At 31.4% G+C, this 25,713-nt stretch overlaps 3 protein-coding genes across 6 annotated transcripts; 2 read left to right on the forward strand and 1 right to left on the reverse strand.

The window, feature by feature from the left end:
• Window positions 1-735: 735 nt before the first annotated feature.
• LOC114174687 (putative cellulose synthase A catalytic subunit 3 [UDP-forming]) lies at window positions 736-8,858 on the reverse strand. The gene is made up of 13 exons (XM_028059518.2): window positions 8,703-8,858; window positions 7,540-7,735; window positions 7,339-7,451; window positions 6,259-6,518; window positions 5,672-5,938; window positions 5,083-5,428; window positions 4,664-4,801; window positions 4,083-4,208; window positions 3,600-3,803; window positions 2,882-3,152; window positions 2,467-2,663; window positions 1,762-2,112; window positions 736-1,551 (listed from the first exon to the last, which is right to left on the reverse strand). The coding sequence occupies exons 1-13, from the start codon at window positions 8,775-8,777 to the stop codon at window positions 967-969; spliced, it is 3,129 nt and encodes a 1,042-aa protein (XP_027915319.2). The 5' UTR covers window positions 8,778-8,858; the 3' UTR covers window positions 736-966.
• A 4,163-nt stretch (window positions 8,859-13,021) lies between these two features.
• BIOF (biotin F) lies at window positions 13,022-18,620 on the forward strand. 4 transcript variants are annotated; one of them, XR_003602693.2, is made up of 11 exons: window positions 13,022-13,443; window positions 14,167-14,333; window positions 14,463-14,570; window positions 14,791-15,029; window positions 15,126-15,167; window positions 15,982-16,069; window positions 16,363-16,496; window positions 16,637-16,700; window positions 17,465-17,633; window positions 17,868-17,936; window positions 18,228-18,332. XR_003602693.2 is itself a non-coding variant. In XM_028059457.2 (11 exons), the coding sequence occupies exons 1-11, from the start codon at window positions 13,354-13,356 to the stop codon at window positions 18,352-18,354; spliced, it is 1,320 nt and encodes a 439-aa protein (XP_027915258.1). In that variant the 5' UTR covers window positions 13,022-13,353; the 3' UTR covers window positions 18,355-18,620. The 4 variants fall into 4 exon arrangements, 3 of the variants coding, with proteins under 3 accessions (XP_027915258.1, XP_027915247.1, XP_027915252.1); XM_028059457.2 differs by having other exon boundaries at window positions 14,151-14,333; window positions 16,612-16,700; window positions 17,483-17,633; window positions 18,228-18,620; XM_028059446.2 differs by having other exon boundaries at window positions 16,612-16,700; window positions 17,483-17,633; window positions 18,228-18,620.
• A 1,382-nt stretch (window positions 18,621-20,002) lies between these two features.
• Window positions 20,003-25,673, forward strand: LOC114181677 (protein GAMETE EXPRESSED 3-like). The gene is made up of 9 exons (XM_085675649.1): window positions 20,003-20,239; window positions 20,766-21,095; window positions 21,643-21,693; window positions 21,781-22,027; window positions 22,782-23,066; window positions 23,171-23,257; window positions 24,605-24,664; window positions 24,736-24,869; window positions 25,263-25,673. The coding sequence occupies exons 1-9, from the start codon at window positions 20,003-20,005 to the stop codon at window positions 25,671-25,673; spliced, it is 1,842 nt and encodes a 613-aa protein (XP_085531775.1).
• The last annotated feature ends 40 nt before the right edge of the window (window positions 25,674-25,713 follow it).

The following is a 25,713-nucleotide window of genomic DNA, read 5'->3' on the forward strand; positions in this document are numbered from 1 at the left end:
CAGTTATACTTTACATGGATGTTCTTGAAAATTTATTATAAATTAGTCTCTTATTTTCAAAACTAATAGTGCAATCAATATTATGTTTTCTAGAATTACATCAAAAATACTTTATGCATTACAGTTAGGAAAAAAGTTCATTTTTAAGAGTGTTTATGTAGTCAAACAGATGCTAAATTTAATATATATATTTCAGTATTTTTAGAAGACTCGTTTAACGTCATATTAACCATTTAAAAATCTAATAAAATAGTAGCCAACAATAATTTGAAAAATAATTTATTTTTTGAGAATTGTGAAATAGAAAAAGAAAATACATCTTATATTTAATTTGCTTTTGTAATATTTACATAATTCTCGTGGATTTACCTTTGCCCTTGAGACTAAAAATATTGTAAAATTAACAACTACAGGATCAAAGGCGTTACAAGAAAACAAGGAGAACATAAACATGTGATAAGAAGATAAAAATATATGTTGATAGAATTTAATTTGTCAATTACGTGTGTATTGTTTGTAAATTCTGTCCAGTAATAAGTTAATAAAAAAATCTTAAACTATTAGAAAGACAAATAAATTATACTTCTATTGATCTAGAAATGATACAAAATACAATATATCTATAAAAGAATGTAATATTTCGTTGAAAGTAAAGAATAATTAAGTTATTTAATGTCTACACATATATAATTGGTCTATGATTGTGGTATGCATAAGTGTCTCATAAGCATAAAATTACAGTACAATATTACAGTCATGCTGTCTTCTGTTGAAAGACAAAAGAATCAGGTGAACACTTATCTTGTGTACAAAAAACTCTTTCAAGTAATTATGTCCAAGATTTGAATAAAACATACAAATGATACAACTTAAAAGTGGCAAAAAGCCAAACAGTTTCTACTTTGCAGTGGAAAAATTATCATCCATGAATCATGCATGGTAGCATTTGGTTGACAAAATTTGTAGCTAATTGCAATCCAATCCACACTCCTCTAGAACTGGTCCACTTGACTTGGGTAAAAATGGATCAATTTTGACCCACAAGACAGAAAAGAAAGTGGCAAGAAGAATTGCCCAAACAATAACAATGGTAGGAGTCCTGTTATGCCTACCTACCATGCCTTTGAGGAATGGATACAAATGAAGAATGACCCAAAAAGAAAACATGAGTTTACCAAGTAAAGGCCCCCAAGCCTCAAATCCAATGTTTATTGCATTTGAGACTCCTGCAACCACAGCAATTATGTTCAGTATCAGCAATGTTGTTGGTATGATCAGTAAAATGGTCCAATTCAAAGCAAACATGTCAGAATGCTCCTTCTCATCATCTTCCCTTGATGTCACTATGAAGTTTGTGTTTACACCTCCCAACACCTTAAACATCCCCAGGAACACTGCTACAAAATTTGCTGACACACCTCCAATCACCCAAAATTGCTCATTTCTCCACCACTCATCAATTGTGACACCACTCCATCTCATCTCTAACAAACTTGTGGTGAAAATGCAGAAGAAAAGAGACACAAACCACATTCCTGCTGTGTTGCTGAGCTGCAATGCCAACAACAATACTGATAATAAGCTAACACAGATTTTATTTTGCAATATTATGGCAATATAAGAGGTTGTGTTAAGAAGTGAACTTTAAATCTAACTCAACTTTACAAAAATAGCGACTCAATAGACTCAACAAACAACAAACTTCATCCGGATAGACAATAATTCATGACTTTGATACCATGTTAAGAAGTAAACTTGTACCTCGGGAATGATAAATTTCCCGGTGAGCAAACACACAGCAGGTAGGGTACAATACACCACCAAAGGTATTGATGTCCATGGATATACTATGGCATTTATGTAAGAAATGCGTTGTAACCACTTTAGTCCTCCTCCATACCCATACCAAAGAGGGCAATGTTTACTCATGAATATTTCCATTGATCCAAGAGCCCATTGAAAGACTTGTTGCATACCATTGGAAAGGTTTCTTGGGGAAGATACTTTAAATCCAGGTCTTTGAGGAATACTATATATAGATCTCCATCCATGGCAATGCATTTTAAAACCTGTTAATATGTCTTCTGTAACTGAACCATAGATCCATCCAACCTGAGAAATTGAAAGAATGGCTACAAGTTGTAACATGAATAAGAAATTCTTGAACTGTTTAGACAATCTTTTCTATAAGCACTCAGAAAGAAAAAATAAGAAGAAAAAGTCGCCTTACCTTCTCCATGAGTTAAAACTATTGTTTGGAACTAGGTATGAGTTTGAGTTTCATATCGGACATGAATAAGAAAGTAAAACATCATATGAGAAAGAAGATTCATAAATCTATTGTTTTAAGGTTTTGAGTTGAAAGTAGTGTCAATCCCCTAAATGGTTTAGACCAAAAGTGCTTATGTAGAAGTTGGTCCAAACACAACACCTTAGAAGGTCACAATAATGAAATGGTTTTGTTACCTCTTTTCCCCATTCTGTTTTCTCTTCATAGCCACAACTAATGACATGTATTGCTTCTATAAGTTGAGAAGCAAGGTTTCCATGTTTGAGTGTCTCACCATCCAACAGTTGAGTAGATGCAATAAAGATAGGAGATTGTCCAAATTTCTTGGCAAACTTTGGATTTGAAATATGAGCTAATTTTTCATCTTCTGTGCCTACATTCAAGGTTTTACTTGTTAATATCAGACAATGATTTATAGAATCATTTCATTTGGTTCCTATTTCATAAGCCTTATATTTTCTTCCAAAGAACAATTGAAAAGTAAAGTGTTCCTTGCATTTCAGAATAATCATTGATATGCATGACAAGGCTTAAGAGAATTAAATATAATATGCTGCCAAATACTAAGTGTGCAATGTTTATCTTCCCTACCATGTTCAAATTCAACTGCAGCTGCTTCAGAATGTACTTTACTATGTCTGTTTTCCATTATCTCAAACTTCTGTTTCTTTAACTTCTTCTTCTTCTTCTTCCCCATAAAACAACATCCACAACAACACCACCTTGGCCAACAATTGCATGTCTTGGTTGGAGGCTTCTTTTTTCTTGGAGAATCAAAACCATAAAGTGCTTGTCTTCTAAAGACACATCCTGTTCCAACATATGTAGGTCCTTGTATACCATCCAAGCCTCTCATGTTAATCTAATAGAGAAGAGAAAGAGTTTATTTTACAAGGGAAATTAAAAGAAGGTTTAATTAGTCGGATGGTATCCACTTTCGTTCAGATGTGTCAGTTTGGTACCCATTTTTAAAAATGTGTCAATCTAGTCCTAACTTTTGAAAAAGTGTTTTAATTAGGCTCTTTTCAGACAAAAGTTACTAAAATCGTTAACTTAATTCATGATTTTTACTACTAAATTTTAATATGAATATCAATACTTAATTTTGTAAGTCATTTTAAATATCAATATCGTTAACGGTGTTAATAATGTTTTGCTGAAAAGGACCTAATTGAGGCATCTTTTCAAAAGTTGGGACTCAATTAACATCTTTTTAAAAGCGGATATCAAACTGACACATCTAAATAAAAATGGGACCATCCCACTAATTAAAAGAAATAATTCAGTTTTTTATTAAGAGCATTCTTACATCAAAGAATCCATTTGTTTGATTTGCATGTTGTTCAATACCATCAAATCTCTGTGAGAATTGGACATAGGAGACTCTTTTTCCTACTAATGGGTCCATCATGAAACACATTGCCTCTCTTACAACCTTGCTGTTGTTGATGTAATGATCATAGTCCAAGTTCAACACAAAAGGGGCATTGGAAAGTACTGCAGAAACTCTAGCCTGTTTGATGGAATCATCAATGCAGAAATAAATATATCAGATTTGCATAAAATTGTGTTGTTTTTTGTTGGAAATAATCCAAGTGAGTCAAAGTCCCACATCTGGTAGAAAAGATAAAGTTAAACACGATATAAGATGAAAGACCGGTTAAAAATGGTGTTAAATGTCTTAAATGTGTAAGACCGATGCAGAATGACCAACCAAACCCCCAGTATGATAAAATATAAACAATTTTTTGTCAAGGTTCTTTTATCCTTTATTATTATTTATGTTGTTTACCAATGCATTCAATGCTCCTGCTTTTTTGTGGTGATTGAAATTTGGTCTCTTCTCTCTAGAAACATACACCAAGCGTGGCAATTCCTTGCCATCCATGTCATATCCCCCAGTTTCTGCAAGAAAAACCTGAGAAAGAATTAATTAGCATTGGCAATCACAAAGTTAATCAAACAAAAAATGAACATATATGCATAAGATATGTTATTTAGTTTGAGTTTGATAAAGATATCATATATCTTCTAGTTTTAATTCTATCGATAGAAATATCATATATTTTATTCCCTTTATTATTATCAGATATTCTGGATTGTGATGATACACTAGGTTTTATTTTTCTTCTTATATTATGAGATATTGTATTCTATATATTGGACAAGTGTCTAATAAATCAATATGAAAGTTCTCATTGAGTTGCTCTTCATCAAACACCTCTTACGGATATTTGTGAGTATTTTTCCTTTCCATGACTTATGCATATCTATCCTGCTGTGTTTCTCATCTTCAATCAAACAGAATTAGTGATTTCATTGCTCAATTTCTGGTTTCTTTATTTCTGCAATTTAAATATCTATGTTACTAACCTGTATCATTCCTGGATGATCACGAACATTATTTCCAGGCCATGGTGTTCCATCTTGCATTGTCCACCCTTCTTCTGGGACCTTCCTAGACTTTGCAACTAGAGAGTTAATTCGAACTCTAAACTCTTCATATTCTCTCTGTAATAAAATGAAAATAACCACTTATCATTTATCATATAACATGAAGATGAGTCCAGATTCTCTATTGATTTTTTCGGTGTTGTTCTCTGTTCGGTATTAAAAATACACTGTACTGATATTTTAAATATCTTTTTAATATATTTTAAAATGTTGAAATTAGTAGTAATCAGTGTATTATGAGAGCACAATAGAGAAACAACACAGAAAAAACTAGCAGAGAATCCAAATTCCACGAAGATTCATCGGATAAAGTATCCAAGTCATGCAGACTTTTCTACCTTCATTGCTCTTCTCTCTTTCACAAATGATGGGTGCACCTTGTCATTTAGGTAGTTTATCTTCTCACCAAAGTACCATTCAGGAGCTCTTGGCTCAATGCTAAACTTCTTACAGAAAGGGACCCATTTCTTTGCAAATTCACAAGTCTCAGATAAAGCCTCAAATGTTAGTATTGCAGCCCCATCATCAGATACATAACATGACACCTTTTCAGCAGGGTAATCCATGGCTAGAATGGAAAGAACTGAGTTTGCAGTCACAAGAGGAGGCTCTTTTAGTGGATCCACTGTGATCACAAATATATCAATTGGAGAAAGTTCAGAAACTTTCCCTTCCTTTTCATACCTACATGTAGAAGTACACTAAATTTTGTTAAAGAACTTGCAATGAAACATCACATAAAATTATACATCAATGATTAATCATTTGGAAGATGCTTATGTGTTCCTTCAAAAAATAAACCTATTTTGGTGTCTCTCCATGTGGAGTGACACTAAAATAGATTTTTGTACGAAGGGACACGACAACATTTGCTAGTATATGTGTATATGTCTATATATATAGAAAAACATTTTGTAGATTACTTGCCTCAAGGAAAGTCTGTCCAGATAAGTTTCTCTCATGACTGGAAGCAACTTGGGGAATTGGTCAAGAATCCATGAAAGGGTGAACCAAAATTCACAGATTATTGACACCAGCCACAAAGCATAGGCATGTTCTACAGGGTTCATAACTCGGTAATGGAAGAAGAATCCAAGAACAACTAGCCTCATTACTATGACCATTCGGTAAGGGTTAATTTTACTTGATGGAACCGTCATCTTTCTTGATAGTGGTTGTCTTCCTTCATCCATTCTGACCAACATAACAAACACATAGTCTCATCATAAAGTAATCTTATATATTGTTGGGTCTATCGAGCGAGAATGTTCATTGAAAAAACATAATACCAATGAGACTTTAGTCCAAATAAGAGATTGACATCACTGTCAACTCAAAACCTTAAAACGATGAGTTTATGAGTCTTCATTTTTATATAATGTTTCACTTTCTCATTTTTATCCAATGTGAGACTTAGACTCACATTTAGATTTCTAATATATATATAATATCATTTTGTGTGTGTATGGTTTACTCTTATTTGAATGCTGAAGGAAATATGGAAGAACACTTACATAAGGAATTCGGTGTCATCGTCATCTACAAGGTTGTTTGAATCTTCCTTGTTGTCATTTTCTTTTCTCACATTACCAAGTTTGATTTGTCTTTGCTTCCATGTCTCCATTCTTTCCTTCCACGCAACACTTCCATAGCCATAAGCAGCAAGGTCCTTTGAAGGATCCATAGATCTTGTTTGCAATGGAACCATCTCTTTGCTCAATGTGGTTGAACTTGATGGAACCAAAGCATGATTTTCTTCACAAGTTTCTTCATCCTGTTCGTTGCATTCATGCAAAAGATGTCAAAGTAAAAATTTAGAACAAATAATCTCTGCTTATACTTTTTATTATGATAAAGATTGAAACTTAGTACTATCTTAGTGTTAGTATAGCTAAGGTATACAAACTAACAATAAAATGTTTCATACTAACATTTGGTGAATTTTATTAATAACAAGATTATTTGTGAAAAAATTATCTGAAAATGGAATTATACCGATAATGTAAACGTACATTTATCAGCATATTTTCACTCAATATACATATAAAATAATCTCATACAGCATATCTTATATTATTAATATAATCACACGTACTATCATTTTAAGTTTTGTTAGAGTCTTCACGCTGGTATGAATTTGTTAAATATGATTATATTTTATTTTACAACTAGTTATGGTATACTTAATATATTCCTTAAACATCACATTAATATTAGTTTAAAAAAAGAAAAAAAAAAAATATATATATATATATATATATATATATATATATTAAAATATCCGTTACCCATCAAATTATTAGTAAGATATTAACCTCATGACTTTTTTTTTCTTTCTATTTAACTATTATTTAACTATTAAATCATCTAAATATAAATATATATATATATATATATATATATATATATATATAATTGGATTCATTTGTATTATGAAAAATCTTAAAGAAGTGTAATGAAACAAAAGAGTAGGGAAATATAAACAAATTAAATAGATTTTGACATAATTTGATTGTTTCATATCACATATGAAACATGGCTATGAGAATATGTTGAAAACAAAACTATATAGCAGCATTAGAATTAATCATTACCTCATGAGACATGGTCGTTTTCAAATCTTGTTCGTTTCCTCCATCAAAATCTTCATCATTCTCCAAGTCATCAACATCATCCTCTTCTTCATCTCCCTCAACTCTAGCACACCCTGCAACATAAATGAACAATCTTTGGAACCTTCAAAATACACTGATATATCGATATATTAAATCTTTCCTAAATAATTATAGTTATACCTTTGAGACGCTTGAATCTTGTTTTGCATTGAGGGCAGACATGGTTTCCCTCACTGCGTTCATACTCATAACAGCTCTTACAAACAGGAAAACCACACTCGTTGCATGCCACAAAAAGCTCACCATCTCCATTAACACCTATATCATCTCCACATAGTTCACATCTTTTACCATCTTTCTCTTTCAACCTTCTTTGCTGCATAAGGTAAATTTAAGTCCAATTCAACCTCTTCAAACTCACACAGTGAAATAAGATATGTGTTTCCAATGATAACCGAGTGATATCGATGACAAATGTATTAACTATTGAAATTTAAGTCTCACTCAACTTAACAAAATCAATTCAGTAAAATAAAAAGGGTTAAATATGTTTTTGGTCCCTCAAGTTTCACTGAAATTTGGAATTGGTTCCTCTTTGAAACTTTTGACCAATTTAGTCCTTCATCTTTAGAAATGTGTAGATTTAGTCCTTTTAACTAGATTTGTTAAGTTTATCCGAAGTTTCAAATACATTTCATGATAGTATTTGAATTGTTTATATCGTTTGAACCATCTTTGATTCGATGCTAACTCAAATATTATCATAAAACGCGTTTGAAACTTCAAATAAACTTAACAGAATTTGATTAAAAGGACTAAATTCACACATTCTTAAAGATGAAGAACTAAATTAGTCAAAAATTTCGATGAGGAATTAATTCCAAATTTCACTGAAACTTGATGGATCTAAAACTAATAGGGGATGACACGATGAATTTAACAAACTCAAACTAGGATATCCAACACAAAAAATATCCTATGTTCATGTTGAGATAATCGAGTGTGAGAATTAGAAGAACTCAATAATGAATGACACGATACATTCAAATCTTGATTAAAATACACTTTTAATTACTTAAATGCTACATTAAGATAATAAAACTTAAGTCTAATTTAACTTCACAGAACTTGTTCAAACAAGTTCAAGTGAGGATTTTCTCCGTTCTTAATTATTGGCAAACATATTACCGTGGTAAAGAAAAGGCTTTATCAGTATTTTCACTGTTCAAAAGTGACTTAACAAGTTATTTAACTTACAAAACTTATAAAGCAAATTGGTTATTTATTTTTATAACTAAAGTTTCATATTGTTGTATATAATGTTGTATAAGAAATTAACTTACCACTCCCTCTTGACGTATGATAATGAATTCATTGCTGTTGTGAGAGCCTGCAACCAACCCCAAACTGGTTTCCATTTACAGACAGTGATCACAGTACAGCACAGTGCATGTTTCTTCTATATATTCACATCTTTCAGATTAATTAATCCCTTTGCCTTTCAACTCAAGGAAGACACAAAATCCACTTTACTTGATCAAGAGAGAAAGCACCCTTTAGTTATTCCTTTTCAGCCAAAACAGACAAAAAAAACTTACAAATATAATTATTCTTTTCTTCTCTTTTGTTTCAACTTCATTATCTCACTCTCTTTTTCTCCGCCACCACCCTTCTTATCCTTTCTTTTTTCATCTATTATTCCGCCACCAAAGTTTTCTGCGTCATTATCTAACAAAAAGTAAAACAAAATCAAACCCTCTTTCCACATGTCTCCTTCAGTAGCTTCCCACCTTCATCAACGTGTCATTTTCTGTGTGTAATGTTGACTATGTACAACAGTTATAATCCATTGAGAAAAACAACGTAGTTAATTGTATATGCATTTGCCTGTGAGAAATGTTTACATTACTAAAAAAAACTCATATTCTCTGTCAATTTTATTTTAAATTTGTTTTGCAGGAAATACTTAAAAATTTTTATATGAAAAAAAGTTTACAGGAAATTGCTGTCAATTTTTTTGTAAAATATTTTGTATAAAACACTTTTCACAACAAATTTTGTAAGAAATACATACAAATTTTATAATTTTGTAGGAAATAATTACCTACGAAAGAATTACCTGTCAATTAAAATTGTAATCAGGAAAATATATTTTCTTGCAAATTTTTTTAACAAATTTGCAAGAAAATTTTCATGTAATATGAAAATTTATAGTAGTGTCATAAGAACAAAAAGGTTTGGTTACGATAAGGTTGTTATTGCATAAGAATCCAGAGTGGTAGCTTAAGTGAGGGCATTAACGACTATTAATGTTTCACTTAGGACATCAGTTACTCGTGTTCCATACGAAGAAATTTAATTTGTTACTTGTTGTGTTATTATTGTTCTTTGAAAAATTATTTTTTGACTACTAAATTTTTTTAATTTTTTTCTTATAACCTTATGTGTCATCTTTTAAGTAATTTTTCATCTTTATTTTTTCTTCACAAGTTTCTTCATCTTTGTTTCTTAATAAGCACGTTGTATTCATGCAAAAGATGTAAAAGTAAAAATTTTGAACAAATAATCTCTGCTTATATTCTTTTGTTACGATAAAGATTGAAACTTATTATTATTATTCTTATCTAAGTGTTAAAGGTATACACACTAACAATAAAATGTTTCATACTGTGAATTTTGTTAATAACAAAATTATTTGTGAAAAAATTATATGAAAATGGAATTATACTGATCATGTAAACACACATTATTAGTATATTTTCACTCAATATACATATAAAATAATCTCATATAACATAATTTATACTATTAATAGAATTACGTAATTATATTATTAATATAATTATGTAATTCCTATTTGTCCCTTTCCTTCTCCTCTCTTATTGTTGGTGTTGTTATCATTATTATTGTCGTGTTCATCTTTAGTATTGTCGTGTCCATTTTTGTTGTTGCTTGCATCCACCACCTCTTCTCCTCATTCTCCTCTTCCTACTCCTTCTCCTTATCATCTTCCTTCTCTTTTGTTACTATCATCGTCACAGTTGTTGTTGTTGTTGTTGCCTCATTGTCCTCCTCCACCTCCTTCTTTTCCTCTTTCTTCTCCTTCTTTTTTTCATCTTTGCTTCTTCTTCTAACTTGTCTCCATTTAATTTATAAAAACTATTTCATTAAATTTGACTGGAAAGTTGATACCCATTTTATCGACAAATTTTAAAAAATACAATTATCAACGAATTTACTAAATTTTCAAAAATACAACTACCGATGGATTTATTGATAGATTTTCAAAAAAAAATTAATTATCAACAAATTAAAAAAATGATTAATATTAAATTTTACCAAAACTTGATTAAAGGTAAAGTAAAAGCTTGTGCACACATTTTTTCGATGAAATTTATTGACAAAAATATCAGTAATACAAATTCTTAATTGTAATTAATTTTATCGAATGATTCATTACTAATAGATATTTTCATCGATAATTAAAACTCTAAGTTTTACGTTGATAAGTACTATTTTATTGACAGATTTTTATCAATAAAATTTTGTTGATAATATGATATTTTTTTATAATGTTAAATACAAAGACTCACCAAATATTTGTTAAAAATATTCATTAAAAAAAATTAAATTTCATCCACAGTGGATACGAAATTTTTGTAGCATAAAGCGTTTGCGAGATTTTAAAATTACTTGCTTCCTACAAATATGGACTTTGTTCAAAAGTAAATAAGTGAAGGAAAATGTTAAACATATAACAAATTGAAGAGAAAATTCTTGTCATGCCTTTTATAAGTTATTAAAAGTGATTGAATTTTTTTTGAGAAATTGATAACATCAAATTCAGAGTGCATGTCTTTTAAGTGTGAATGGATGGGTAGTAAAACACATATTCAAGAAATTATCATTTATAACAATAATTAATATGAAAAGTGTCACATTTTTTATATTAGTATTATTTATATCACTTATTTAATTCATATAGAATTGCAAAACAATAAATTTCTGAGATATATAGTAACACAGTCATTAATTTGAGAAAATTTAAAAAAAAACATTATTAGACGAGGAAAACTTCACTGAAAATGAAATATCTTTTTACGGAAATAATATTTCCTTTGTCCCATAATTATTATAATAGTTAACAAAATCAAATTAAGTTACATTGTTATCTGATGAAAGATGATTTTCTTTTTCATTTTGTTCAAAAATTAATTATTTTTTCTGTCTAATTAAAGTAAAATATTTTAATATAGAATTATTTTAAAAGTGATATATTTGTTGTTGGTCTTAAATGGTGTAATTTAATTTAGTGGAAGGTACTCAAGTTTGAATAAAATTGTGTAGCAACTTGTGAAACTATGTGTTCCATTCCAAGACATGTCTCCTTTGACCTAGTCATGACACCTTCAACGGTGGTTGGTGAGGACTACCATAAAATAGAGGTCAGAAATTGATCCCAGCAACCAAAAAAAAAAAAAAACGTAAACTTTTAAACTATTTAATGAAAATACAAGCGAAAACAGATCCACGGTGTGTTCACTTTTATTTTTATTTTTATAAAAATTTGAATTAAGATTAATAAAAAATATGTAATTAATTTTTAAAATAATTATTAAATATAAGATTAGAAAAATAAAATAAGTATAAAAAAAAAGTTTTTAAAATAACTGTTAAAAGATAAAAGAAGCTTTTTAGGATGACAATTAAAGATAAACTATTTATAAGAATAAAATCGGAATAATAAAATGTGAATATAAAAGAATGCATATTTTTATATATTGTTATAGACTAAAAGAAAATATTTAATAAGATAACCTTTTGTAAGGTGAACTCATTAAAAAGTATAAAAAATTTTCGATCTTAAGTTGGACAAAATCAACTGCATTATTGAGGTATTGTTTGAGCATAAAGTTTCGTTATAATTTTATCTTTACAAATACTTTAAAAGATGGAAGAAATAAAAAATATTTAAATTGTATTTGATCTCGACTCTTAAACAATATTCGAAACAAAAATTAAAAAAAAATTGATGTTTAATATTGAGTTTTTATATGAAAATTATATATTTAAATTTCTTCTATGTTTTTAATTATTAAAATAACTTTATTTATATTAAATTATGAGTTAAATATATTTTTGGTCCCTTAACTCTCAGTGAATTTTGAAATTAGTCTATTTTGAAACTTTAGATTAATCTAGTCCTTTATCTTTAGAAATGGTTGAATTTAGTCATTTAAATAAAATTTTGTTGAGTTTATTTGACATTTCAAGCGCGTTTCATAATAATATTTGATGTAACATTAAAGCAAAAATGTGTCAAAAATATAAACAACTCAAATACAATCCTGAGATGTGTACCAAACATTAAATAAACCTATCAAAATTTGATTAAAATGACTAAATTCATGTATTTCAAAAAATAAAAAACTAAATTAGTCTAAAATTTTGAAATAGACTAATTTCAAAATTTACGAATAAAAATATATTTAACCCTTAAATTATTCTTATTGTACAAAGAGTAGGTAAAGTAAAAAGTGTAATCCTCTAACATGAAAACTACGTTTTAGTTACTTTTGTGAAATTTAAGAAAAAGAAGAGTAAAAGTTGAAAGTTATATTTGGAAGTTGGTATAAGAGAGAGATGATGATGCAGCGTAACAGGACACACGTGACTCAGCTCACATCAGAATCAGCAGCCTCAAACCGAACCAACCAACCAACACACACTTTTCTGCATTCTTTTCATCTCACATTTTCTCATTTCTCAATTCTCATTTCAGCATTGACACACCAAACACCAAACACCAAACGCAGTTCTCTTCTTTCTCTCTTACACCAATGGCGGAGAATCCGAGTGAATGGTGGGACTCGTGGGTGGAAGAGGCTCTCACCACCCTTCACTCCCTCAAAGTTCTTCGATCTCTCAGACCCATTTGCCTCCGCAGCTCCTCTCTCCAGTTTGGCCTCCGTGACGCAGCATTCCAGGTGTTCGATGAAATGCAGCACTGGGACCGCTCCTCTGTTGAAGTGGAAATTGCGGAGTCCACATTCAGTAGATGGATGCATGACACCCCAAGTGCTGGTACGCTTCGATCTCCGCCCATTTTCTAAAAGAATAAAAGATTTGTTTTTAACACCTCAACCTCTTTTGTCAAACTTGGTTTTAATCCTTCCATTTCCTAATCTCAACGAACTAGTTCTCGCTTTGTGAAACTTGAAGTTCAAAAACGACCAAATCCTCATATTTGCTAATTAGTTCATGGATTTAAAAGCTTACGACCACAATGAAGTTTGTCTAAAAGTTCATGCATTTTTTTTATATATATGGTTTCACTCGTTTGTGAAGGTAGAATTGAAGTTACACCCTCAATTTATTTCTTAAAAATTAATAAAGATAATTATTTAAGCTATTTGTCACGTTATTCATATTTTTATTTTTTAATTCAAATATTTATGATTAAAATGAAACATAGGATGTAGTGATTTACGGGAAACAGAAAGAAAGTAGAGTGAATATTGTGTACATTTACAGAATGAAGAGTTTTTACATAATCATTACATCACAGAACATTCGTGTACTTTTATGGTAACCATTTTTAAAATCCTGTAAACTATGGTTCCAATTGTTTGACCGCTATATTTTACGTCATCAATACATATTATACATTGAAATTTAAAAAAAAAAAAACATTTCTTCAATTAAAGTAACTTTAGATTTCACCAAGTTTTGCTCTTGTGCACAAAATTCAGTTTCACTGATGTTTTCGAGTATATTGAGCATGTGTTCAGTTCCGATTGCCAACAGTACTACTGAAATTCTCTTGGGTAGGTGATGAGATTGTTTGCAGTGCGGGTGGTGGTGATGACGAATCAGGGGCGTCTTATGAGAAGTTTAAAAAATTAATTTTGTTTTCTGGCAATGATTATCTAGGCCTGAGTTCCCATCCGACTATTGGAGAAGCTGTGGCAAAGGTGTGCTTGTGAATTTTGAATGAGTTTTAGTGGTCTTCTTTCTGAGTTATGGTCTATGAGTCTTTGTTTCTTCTGTTTTCTTAGCGTTGGCTTGAATTCGTTGCCATCATGTTCCTTCTTGTGAATCAGGCAGCCCAGGAACATGGTATGGGACCAAGGGGTTCTGCTCTTATTTGTGGTTATACCGATTATCATAGACTACTTGAGTCGAGCCTGGCAGACTTGAAGAAGAAAGAGGTAATGCTTGGCTTGCAAGAACTACTTAAACTGTTCTGGTTTTGTTACTGCCCTGTTTTTTATCCTAAATGAAGAACAATGAATTGATTGCTATGATCAAATTTTCCGGCCTCTCAGACCCACCTATTGTCTAATGAATTGAAGAAGGACCCAAATGATGATAATAGCTCTGGATTATATGAAATGCTGACTCAGTTTTGGTTTAAAATCCATGCTATAGGATTGCCTTCTTTGTCCCACAGGGTTTGCTGCCAATATGGCTGTGATGACGGCAATAGGAAGTATTGGTACTCTCTTAGCTGGGAATAGCATACCTTCAGAGGATGAAAAGATCGCTGTCTTTTCTGATGCTTTAAATCATGCATCAATAATTGATGGCATTCGTCTTGTTGAGCGACAAAAAAGTGTAAATGTTTATATATATAAACATTGTGACATGTCCCACCTCAATATGCTATTGTAGGTTTTACCTTTCCTGAAATTTGCATATTCTCCTCTTTTTTCCCTTCTGGTAGTCACTCAATGTGTTGACATTGTCCTTGATGATTTCAACAGATCTAATTGCAGAATGAGGAAGAAAGTTGTGGTGACGGACAGGTTAGTCATTATACTACTTGGAAAATAGAAAATTTTCAAGGTTAAACATCCACATTGTTATATTCATATATTTCCTCAAACAGCCTAAACAACATTTGCATGTCGAGGATTTGACTGAATAAATTTGTCCTTCTTATGCACTCTTTGTTGTTGGCAAATTTATAAAAGCATATTTAATGAATAGTTTGTTTATGGTTTACACACTTGAATTTTCTCCAAATTTGCTTTATATGCTTGTTGTTGACAGCAGTAAGTTGATAATTATAAATGTTGATGATTTTTTTTTTTGAAAGTATCCTTGATTAGGAGGGTCTCTTTGATTTTATGAGATTAGATTTTCATAAGAATTTGTTTAAGTAGTCGGTTGGGGTTGATCCCTAATAATTCTTCAGGGTAACTTTCAAATTGAGCGAGTAAAGCATGGGGTAATTACTTTGTTCTTCCCTCTCTGTCTTAGTGCAAATACACATAGTTCATAACGCTATATTTATTTCTACCTAAAAACGACGTAATGAAGCAATGATTCAAGTGCTTTACTGGAAAATTCTAATGTCATTGTGATAAAAGAATGCATATTTGGTTTTTCTCGAGTATTTCAGCCGTCTCCATAGCTTACATCCGCCTTGTTAAAGAGAGGCGGAATTGGTCATTTGGAAATTTCAATCTCTAGGCCTGAGAATTACTTTTGGATGTTGGTTGAGATGCTATTCTATCCTATTTCTAATGTTTATTTATATTTCTGATGAGAATGAACTTTGGCAATACGCTGCGAATAATTTTCCATATTCACTATAGTTCATCCAACTTTTTGCAGCTTGTTTAGCATGGATGGCGACTTTGCACCTATGGTTGAGCTTGCTGGCCTTCGCAAGAAACATGGCTTTTTGTTAGTCATTGATGATGTAAAACCTCTTGATATGTTTCAGAAAATGTCTTTTTCTTTTTGAAGACTATTTATTACAAGCTATTATGTACATGGTTCTGAATTTGATCTTTGGATTAAGACTTATGGGGACCTTACAATAATAATCACAATGCATGATAACATTACATCATTTGTTGCAGAAAGCAATCAACCACTATGCCATATATGTCGTTTTCATGATTGAATATTTATGTTATACAAGTGGCTTTTACTTGCTACAAACAAATTCTTAACTATGAATTATTAAAATGAAAATATGTGTATGTCCAGGCTCATGGAACATTTGTTTGTGGGAAAAATGGTGGCGGTGTTGCCGAGGAGTTCAACTGTGAGAAGGATGTGGACATATGCATTGGTACACTAAGTAAAGCTGCTGGTTGCCATGGAGGATTTATAGCATGCAGGTAACTAGTTGAGTTCACTTGCTCCTGAAATTATTTTCTGCACATCATTGGCACAAAACATTATGTTTTGCAAATAGTTTACCAACGACATTTACTATTCTATGAATTCTTATAGCAAAAAGTTGAAACTGTTAATACAGTCGAGGGGTCGTTCATTTATATTTTCAACTTCTGCACCAGTTCCCGTTGCTGCCGCTGCTCATGGTAAGCTCCATTGTTCTACTTAAATTGATTTACTCGAATTGCACTTTATGCTTTTGTTATTCCTATTTCTGTGTGTACTACTTGCTCTCCTCATTCTTATTTATCATGTTGATAAGTGCTGGCAACACATATTGTGAGACAACTTTTTTAATATGCTCTTTATTTGTTCATTGAAAGCGTTTGAAAACTAAAAAATCTTCGGTGAAAATTAATTAAATAAGGAATGGACTCTGATTCTCAATGATTTCTTTACAAATAATAAAAGAGGGGTTTTGTAATAGTGTATTAGAGTTAGAGACTACATTGCTAGCATTTCTTTTGTCAAGTTATATCCTTATACGGTGTAGTCCTGTGATCCAATTCTTATCTATCATATTCACTTCTAACATCATCTAATAATTTAGAGAAATAACTTTATTTACTGATTTTCTTAAAAGCCAAAAAATGTCATGTTACTAATTACGTTTTTTTCTTGAATATTGCACTTACAACAATGCTCTGCTATAGATTGTTAAATTCTATTATAAAATGTTAAATTAGGACAACTTCAAATGGAGCAATCAATATAGTTGTGCATATTTGTGAACACGGGTGATTTAAACGAGACTCGGTAATTTCTATCCGATACTCACGAAATTGTTTGATATACCCATGTTAAATTGATCTTCTACCTTTCTTGGACTATTTGTTTAGAAATAAAAAATATTGTCACTTTGTTTGCTATTGCTCTCCATATCTTGAGGAAATTATTTATTTGTTAAAAGCATGATGCAAATTTCCAGCTGCGGTTAAAGTGGCAAAACTTGAGACATGGCGTAGAGAGGCTATTTGGAACCGGGTGAAAGACTTCCATTTACTTACAGGAATCCCGGTTACAAGTCACATTATATCCCTGGTAGTAGGCAGTGAAGACAAGGCACTCCAAGCAAGCCGGTAGATTTCTCTCCATTAATAAACCCTTCAGCTTTACTCTTTCTATGTACTCAGATTATTCATAAGTCATATTCTTGTATCAGTCAACTTCTTCCAGCATGTTTGGGAAAGATTAATTATGAGAAAATCATATTCTTTTTGTTTTGTAATAGCTGACACGTTATTTTTCTTCAGCTTCACAAGCTGATCATGAAGGCATTGTAATACTAAGCATTTTCAGTGTTTCTGGAGCAGGTATTTATTGCAATCTGGCTTCCACGTAACTGCAATCAGACCACCTACCGTGCCTCCAAATTCGTGCAGGTTTGTATCTTTTTAAATGATTATGAGTAAACCTCCACATTTGTGATCCAAAATTTTGAAAATCTTCGGTTATCCCCTAAATTTACAAACGGTCATTCACTTTAGTCATTTTCTTCACCCTAGTATCAATTTTCACGAATTATTGGAAGTGTTTGGCAAAGTTTTAAAATCTGAAGGACTCAAATGCCTGACATGACATTATTTCAAAGATTAATTTGGAGATATTACTATGGCTATGGTATGTTTACATTAATTACAATCTCAAAAACTGATTATGTTGTTTATTTTTAGGCTGCGAGTGGCTTTAAGTGCAGTCCACACAAGGCAAGATCTGGAAAACCTCGCAGCTGCCCTCTCACGTTGCATCAATTTTCAAGACACCCGCATATATGGCTGCAATGGCTATGCAAGACTATAGCTAGCTCTTGGTTCTTTCAGGATGAATAGCATCATCACTGATTATGACTATTTTAGAAACAAGCCCTTAGCAGTTCAATTCAATGACATTTCTTTTTGGAGTAGTCGTTCATCTCCTCATGTCATGACAAAATGACAAGCTATTTTATCAACATCTAGTTGAATAGTGTCTAATAACGCAGATGTTTGGATGTAATTAATTTTGATCAACGTTTAATGTAGGAGCTCTCTTTTTAATATATTCATTAGTCATGTATTATCACATCATTATTAGATGACTTTATCATGAGTAGTTTGGTATTTGAAGAGTATCTTTTTTATTGCATGATTCCAGGATAGTCTCAAGAACTATACAATACTAGCCTGTTTGGGGGAGTTTTCCAGCTCTTGAAAAGAGGATTTGGATCCTCTCCAGCCATTCCTTTCTATAGCTCTTTCTTACCACTTGAATTTCAACCACAGCAACTATTACATTTGTCATGCGAATGGAGTTTTTTGTTTTTTTCATGATTATATATATATATATATATATATATATATATATATATATATATATATAGTGATGTTATTTATGACTTTTTCTTATTATCTTACCCCCCACTCCCTTATATTTTCATCTTAATCTACACAAAAAATAGTGTATGAATGTGTCGAAAATGTTTTGACAAGGAAAAATTTGTTGTTTTTTGCATCAAGCAAAAGTTGTATTAGTCATAATCTTTCTTTTGAGGGAAAAGTTTACAGATATGAATCGTTCCTTCTTAAGATTTATTTTATATGAAAGCAACATGATTTAAACTTGGGTTTACAAAATGTTCACTAAACTACACTAATATCGAAAGTAATTGATAAGTCAATCTTAGGTTAGATGTGAATGTTCCACGTTTAAGTCATGGTATAACTAGAAATTCGATATATACACACACACACACACATATATATATATATATATATATATATATATATATATATATATATGTTTTTTTTTGTCATTTTAACTAAACAATTTATCTTTTAATAATTAAAAAAAAACATTTCTATTCAATAAAGTAAATCATTGAATAACCTACCTCTTCTACACAATAACTACATAACTTCTTTTTCTTAAAAATAACCACCGTATATTGTTTTAATGGTATGTTTACAAAATTATGTATATTTAAACTATTTTTTTTTAATTCTTACAAAATTATATATTTTTAAAAGTTTATTATACTTACAAAATGCTGATATCTTTTAATTATATTTTTTATTTTTTATTATAACAGAAAATAATGTATTTTCAGTCAGCAATACAAAATGTAGGCCATCAATAGATGGGCTGAAAATTCACTGAGCATATAAATAAATATCTAAACAAATCAATTTTTAAGTCTGAATGTTTGACAGATTAAAACAACTTGCCCATGCAAATCACTTGTGCACAAACATGATGGCATTGATTCATGTGCATGGAAATCTCTCTCACCACTGCCTAATGTTTTCTTGCAGTTTTAAGTTTTGATAATAGCACTAGCCATTGCAACTTTCATTCATCATTACATTCATATGGTTGCATGGAAGAAGGATTGGAATTCTGAGTTTAAAATGGTAACTGTCATGAAGAAATAATTGTGACAACCACAACTTGCGTGGTTCTGCAATGTGCAATGACCCTTTTGCTTTTCTTTCTCGTATTGGTTTTGATTGCTACATTCTCTTCTTTTTCTGTCTCTTCATATCACTGGCTTTCAAAACCTCTTCTTGGAGATGATGATGGAAGGATCTATGCTTGTTCTCACAGCAACTTTTTTGCATTTGAAAGCAACGGAACCATTGCATGGACCTTGCATTTGGACTACAAATGCAACCTTGGTACTGCCCCAGTTCGTGGAGGTCATGGCAAGGTCATCTAAATTCATCAGTTTCATTAATTATTTCATGTTGTTGCATTGCTTTGAATTTACATTTATCATTCTTTTCACGTATAAATGTCTATTGGAAAATTGAGAACTCTCTTGATTTCTGCACTACTAGGGTATATATTACACTTTGTGAGTGAATAAAAGTGAAGTGATACAATCTTTTACTTGCTAGTATATATACTATTTACTCAAATAAAATGATGAAAAACTGATGAGTATCATTGAAAAACTGACACCATCTTAGTTCTTTCTCAGGTTTTGTGAGAATTCTCACTGTATTGAAACTGAGAAAAGAGTATTACAGAAAGAGAAAAAACAGAACTTATATAAAACTCTGTAAAACAGAAAAAACTGATACAAAAACAAACACGTAACTGCTATATATAACAACAATATAAAGGCCATTATTGATCAATGTAAGCCTTCATGCTTGATGGGAGAAAGGGAAAGCTTTTGTTTGTGGTGGGGTGATGGTGATTGATTGTTGATTTTTGCAAGGCAAATGCAGGTATATTTGATAGCTGATAACAGAATATTGGTGATTAAATATGGAAGCATTGTAGCTTTTGAGGCAGAAGCAGAAGTTTTCTTTGGTCCAAGACCAGGTGAACCAGCCGAGGCTGAGATTATTGGTCTCTCAGTGAGCACATCAGGTTCAACTGTTTACATCAATGTCAAGAATAGAGGACTCTTTGCATATCACTCACATGGAAGTTTGCTTTGGAGTGTTGGACCTGTGCTTTACCAATTTGGCTACCGTCAAGGATGCAGGAAAAATATTACAGATTGTTACTTTGATTCACCTCCTGTGCTTGATCAATGTGAGGATAGTATATATGTAAGCTTTACTCATCCTTGGTTTATTGTAATGCATACTTATTCTCTACTTTGAGTTTAGCAGTGACATTGGATTCAGTCAAATCTGGATCCATTTTTTACATTGAAACTGAAGCTAATTTGACTAGCTGCTGCTTTTACATATGAGCTTTGAATCTAAGACTGCAACAGTCAAACCAAAACAATAGTTTTTGCCACAGTTATGATGTTGATGACTCTCGAAACTTTTGTATGTATTGGTTATATGTAGTCTCGGGGAATGATGAAAGGGTGGAAGTTATTGTTCCTTATTTATTAATAGTTATTGAAAACTGTTGTATTAAACCGTTTTCATAAACTAAATTTTAGACAGTCAGAGTGAGAGAAGAAGATTGAAAAGGAAGAATATGAACAACAGAAAATTGGAAGTAGAAAACCAAAACAATTTAAAAGATGACTATCTTTCATTTTCTTTTAAAAATTGAAAAACAGGTACTACTTTTGACAAATGTTTTTGAAAAGTACATATATCAAACTACCTTTGGTTCATTTCTAAAAACTTAAATCAGTTTCCAAAAGTTGAAACAAAAGAGCCCTTTAGTGCTGTCATAGTGTGTGAGGTGTGTACTTTTATCATGCTGAGAAATGTTCATTTCCCAGGATTGATATGACTTCTTTGAAAGTATATTTGTTTCTTGCACTTGCAGATCTCAAACACAGAAGGTGAACTCTATTGTTTGTCGATTCGAAGTCGTTACTTTAGATGGATTCAGGATTTCAGTTCACTAGACAAAAATTTCACTACGACTCCTGGAAACAATGGTCATCTGTATGTAACAGTTCCAACCAAGGCTCTTGTTCTGGCTCTAGATGTCTTTTCAGGTAATGTTTTGTGGCAGAGAAGTATAGGGCCATTAAGCAAAGTTGACTCTGCTCCTATAGTGGACTCTAATGGTAAGTCTTTTGCTGTTGGATTATTTGAAGCCTTACCCTATAAAATAAAACTTCATTAATTTAAACCTTTATATGGGGTCTCCCGATTAGTAAATGCATGATCAATGTAATAATATATGTGTTGCAATTAAACTGTTTATGGTTATGCATTGAAAGTGTAAAACAGTTTAGGATTTAAAGTTAACAAATATGTAGTGGTTTTGATATTGCATGACATTATAAAACCGTTTTATGGTGTCACTGCATAACCATTAAACTCTTTCTTTGTATGAAGCTATAATGTTTCTTATGATTAATTTTCTTCTTTCCGAGTAACCTTTTCTTTCCTAGTTCTCTTTTACAATAACCCTCCTTGTGAGGCAATACGTGCAATGGAACTGCATGAAAGATCTACCCTTATCACCTTTACATGCAAAAATTGATATCTAACTTGGAATTTTTTATATATTCATACTGCCTCATGCTTTTTCTTTTTTCCCAGTTACCTTTTCTTTCCTAGTTCTCACTCCTTTCACAATAATTCTTCTGTGAGGAACTATGTGCAATGGAACTGCATGAGGGATCTACCTTTATCACCTTTACATGCAAAAAATGTATATCTAAGTTAGAATTTTATATATATGCATACTGTCTCATACTTGCCCCCATTATTTAAAGTGTTTAAACTTCTGCATTAATCTGAAAAATCAGTACAACCAAGAGAAATGCTATCAACAGATTCAGAAACATAGTCTTTTCTGACTTGATGTAACAGGATGGATATCTATTGGTTCATTGGATGGATTTCTGTACTCATTTTCTCCAAATGGGGTTCTCAAGAAATTCTCAAGAATGAATGCAGAGAACTCTATGATTCAAGTTGGACCTTTTCTTGATTGCTCTGGATTTGCAGTGTACAGTTCACAGATAGAGATGGAAGGAAAAGCTAGCCACACAAGTGGTGAATACACTCTTGTTTCAGCAATTCGACCAAAAGGGGCATTATTCACTATGTTGGTTCCTGCCACAGGATCAATCTATTGGTCTGAAAGATATCCTGGTACATATTTTTCACTTCTCATTCTTCATAACACTTGGCATTAAAAATTAAGTTTCCATAGCAGCAAAAAATTAACTATTTTTCTGTGCGGTTGATTCAATCAGGTCATGTTTCTCCCTTATTTTCTGAGAGTGATCTAAGTCATTTTGTCATGAATGAGGAGACTGTTCTTGCCTTCCTTGCTGCCTCAAGTAAGAGTGCTCTCTCTTATATAATCATTTTTTTTTCTTTGATTGTATTGAATAATGAAATGATAGCCAACTTAAAACTCATCAATATGGTGAACATGGATCAATCATGAAAAATTTGTTAATGCTGGATGAGATTGAATAAGGGTACTAAATAAATTTTTCCACTTCATTAAGGTTGCTGCTATAAAAGCAACAGATGAGAAATTGAACACTTTCTGCAGAATGTTGATCATAATACAAATTGGATAGCTAAAATTTCCATGGAGTATTTACCTTAGGGAATTTTATTTTTTATATGAAGTAGCTTGTTTGAATGAACTACTAATGGATGTATCCTAATGTTCACAGCAGAGATTGGCACCCCATTGCAATGCCGAACTATAGGTACAGATCTTCCTTATTTGTTCTTCACCTACCTTCAGATAAATATCCAATTTTCTTCATGAGTGGTCAATTTAATTATCACTTTATTCTTTAGATTGAACAAAATACAAAAAAAAGTCGTTAAACATGTTAATATTATCATTTAAATCTCATTGACACATATAACTTTGGATTAAAGTGAGTAACAGACTGCATTTTTTGTATTTCAGAGGACTAAAGTAACAATAAATCACAATTTCAGAAACTAAATTGTTCATATGCCACTTTATCCATTGCAATGCTTGTGAATCTTCCATACAATTGTTTCATCACATTATCAATCATTTAAATGACATCTATTACTTATTACTCATGAAAATAATGTTAGGCAGTTTCTTTTTTCTGTATGTAAGTATTCCCTGGCTGTATCATTTGAGTGCCACACAATTGTTTTTATAAAGTAAATGTTGGAGTGCTAGTAATAAACCACAACATTGATTTTGATAAAAAAAAGAAAATCAATTTCTTTTCTCAATGTTCATTAAAAATAAAATAAAAACAGCATACAAAGCTGAATGTTGTTGCTGTTTTCTCAACATTGCTTCTGTATGTGAAAAATTGAGGATTTTGCCCTAGTTGAATTTTTTGGAAAAATCAGACATGAATCCTCAAATGCTGATTTAATGTAAAACATGAGCTTTTCTAATATAAATGTAAAACATGAGCTTTTCTAATATATCAGGAAGACAACACATCAAGGAAATTTAATAGAACAAGTAGGTTCTCTTTTTGCATATAAATAGGGCCATAGTATCAACTTTTTTAAGTTGTTACACAAAGAGTGTTTTTGTTGAGTGTTTCTAAAAATGCAAAACTACAGTATCTTGTTTTTAGTTTAGTGTGTAACAAAGTGCAACTTCAGATTTCTTTCGGTAAAAGGTGATAACAATTTCTGTTCATGTAATTTCTCTCATAACTTCACAGGTCAGAAGCTTGCATCAAGCTGCTCTCAAGAAAGAACCAAGCTTGTCAGCATATACACAGGTAATGTGCAACTTTGTAAATTAAGAGAATGTGGCATCATTTCCGGAATTAAGTTTTTTTTTTTTTTGCAGGCAACGAAAGAGCCATATTATTGTTTCTGTTCTTTGAGTCTGCTCTCATGTTGGTACTAATTGGACTTGTAAGAACATTTTGGGCAAAAAAGAAGCTCAAAGATCACGGCCTTGGAAGCTTCCTTGACAAGAGAGTTAGTCTGAAATTGTGTTGTTTGTTCTTGTTTTTCTTCCTTTTCCCTTTGTTCTTTTGTCTCTTACAACAGCTATTTTTCTTAAACAAATAGCCTGGTTTGATTGGTCTAACTAGTTCAGCACCCATGTAGAAAACAGTTTGAACTAGTATTATCATTTTTGCTAATAAAACATACAATTTAGGCATGAATTTAATATACATTGAACTTTTTATAGTTTATATCATTTTATTACTTAAGAAATAATAAGCTTAAATGCTTCTTATTGAATCATGGTTTAACTACTGTTAAACTTAAATCAGTAAACAGTGAACCAGTACTTTTTCTTATAATAAAGAAGAATGGTACCTTCTACCATAATTCACTTATTGTTATTGTTTGTGTATCTTTTAGTGCTCCCTTCAGCTGAAAAAGAAAGCTTTGAACAGAACACTCACAGAGCTTGAGCAAAAAGCTGCAGAAGAAACAGCAATGAACAGTGAAGTTTTTGAAAAGTTGGGTGACACAGTAAGAGAAAGGGAGTGTATAGAGAGGAAGCTCTCAACCAGTTACAGTTTGGGAAGGGACAGGACTGGTTCACAACCAAAACCTATGCTTCCTGTACATCAAATGGGAAGAAGGAAAAGCTATTCATTTGAAGATGCAAAGCAAAAAAAGGTGACAATGTTGCACACTTTAACTGATACATCTTCTGGTGAAAGCAGCACTGAAGAAGAGACTTCCATGCTTGAAGACATGGTGTCATCAACTGAGGCCAAAGCACAAACACCTGTGGTGCATTTGGATACTTCAAGCAGTGAATAGTTTCATCAGAAAAGGAAAACTAGTTGTCTTGTGTTGTAGT

This window comes from Vigna unguiculata, chromosome 1 (assembly GCF_037176805.1).
Source record: "Vigna unguiculata cultivar grain cowpea cultivar isolate G323 ecotype 2 chromosome 1, ASM3717680v1, whole genome shotgun sequence".
NCBI lineage: Eukaryota > Viridiplantae > Streptophyta > Magnoliopsida > Fabales > Fabaceae > Vigna > Vigna unguiculata.

What these genes read in the sequence shown, in the direction of transcription:
- LOC114174687 (XM_028059518.2), bottom strand. Translation starts at nt 8,777, where the DNA reads ATGGAAACCAGTTTGGGGTTGGTTGCAGGCTCTCACAACAGCAATGAA. An exon ending in AAGATTCAAGCGTCTCAAAG is followed by an intron (nt 7,452 to 7,539) that starts GTATAACTATAA and finishes TTTATGTTGCAG; the next exon opens with GGTGTGCTAGAGTTGAGGGA. An exon ending in CTGGACAGACTTTCCTTGAG is followed by an intron (nt 5,429 to 5,671) that starts GCAAGTAATCTA and finishes TTCTACATGTAG; the next exon opens with GTATGAAAAGGAAGGGAAAG.
- BIOF (XM_028059446.2), top strand. Translation starts at nt 13,200, where the DNA reads ATGGCGGAGAATCCGAGTGAATGGTGGGACTCGTGGGTGGAAGAGGCT. An exon ending in GCATGACACCCCAAGTGCTG is followed by an intron (nt 13,444 to 14,166) that starts GTACGCTTCGAT and finishes GATTGCCAACAG; the next exon opens with TACTACTGAAATTCTCTTGG. An exon ending in TCCCACCTCAATATGCTATT is followed by an intron (nt 15,030 to 15,125) that starts GTAGGTTTTACC and finishes TGATTTCAACAG; the next exon opens with ATCTAATTGCAGAATGAGGA.
- LOC114181677 (XM_085675649.1), top strand. Translation starts at nt 20,003, where the DNA reads ATGACCCTTTTGCTTTTCTTTCTCGTATTGGTTTTGATTGCTACATTC. An exon ending in TTCGTGGAGGTCATGGCAAG is followed by an intron (nt 20,240 to 20,765) that starts GTCATCTAAATT and finishes AGGCAAATGCAG; the next exon opens with GTATATTTGATAGCTGATAA. An exon ending in GCTTGTCAGCATATACACAG is followed by an intron (nt 24,665 to 24,735) that starts GTAATGTGCAAC and finishes TTTTTTTTGCAG; the next exon opens with GCAACGAAAGAGCCATATTA.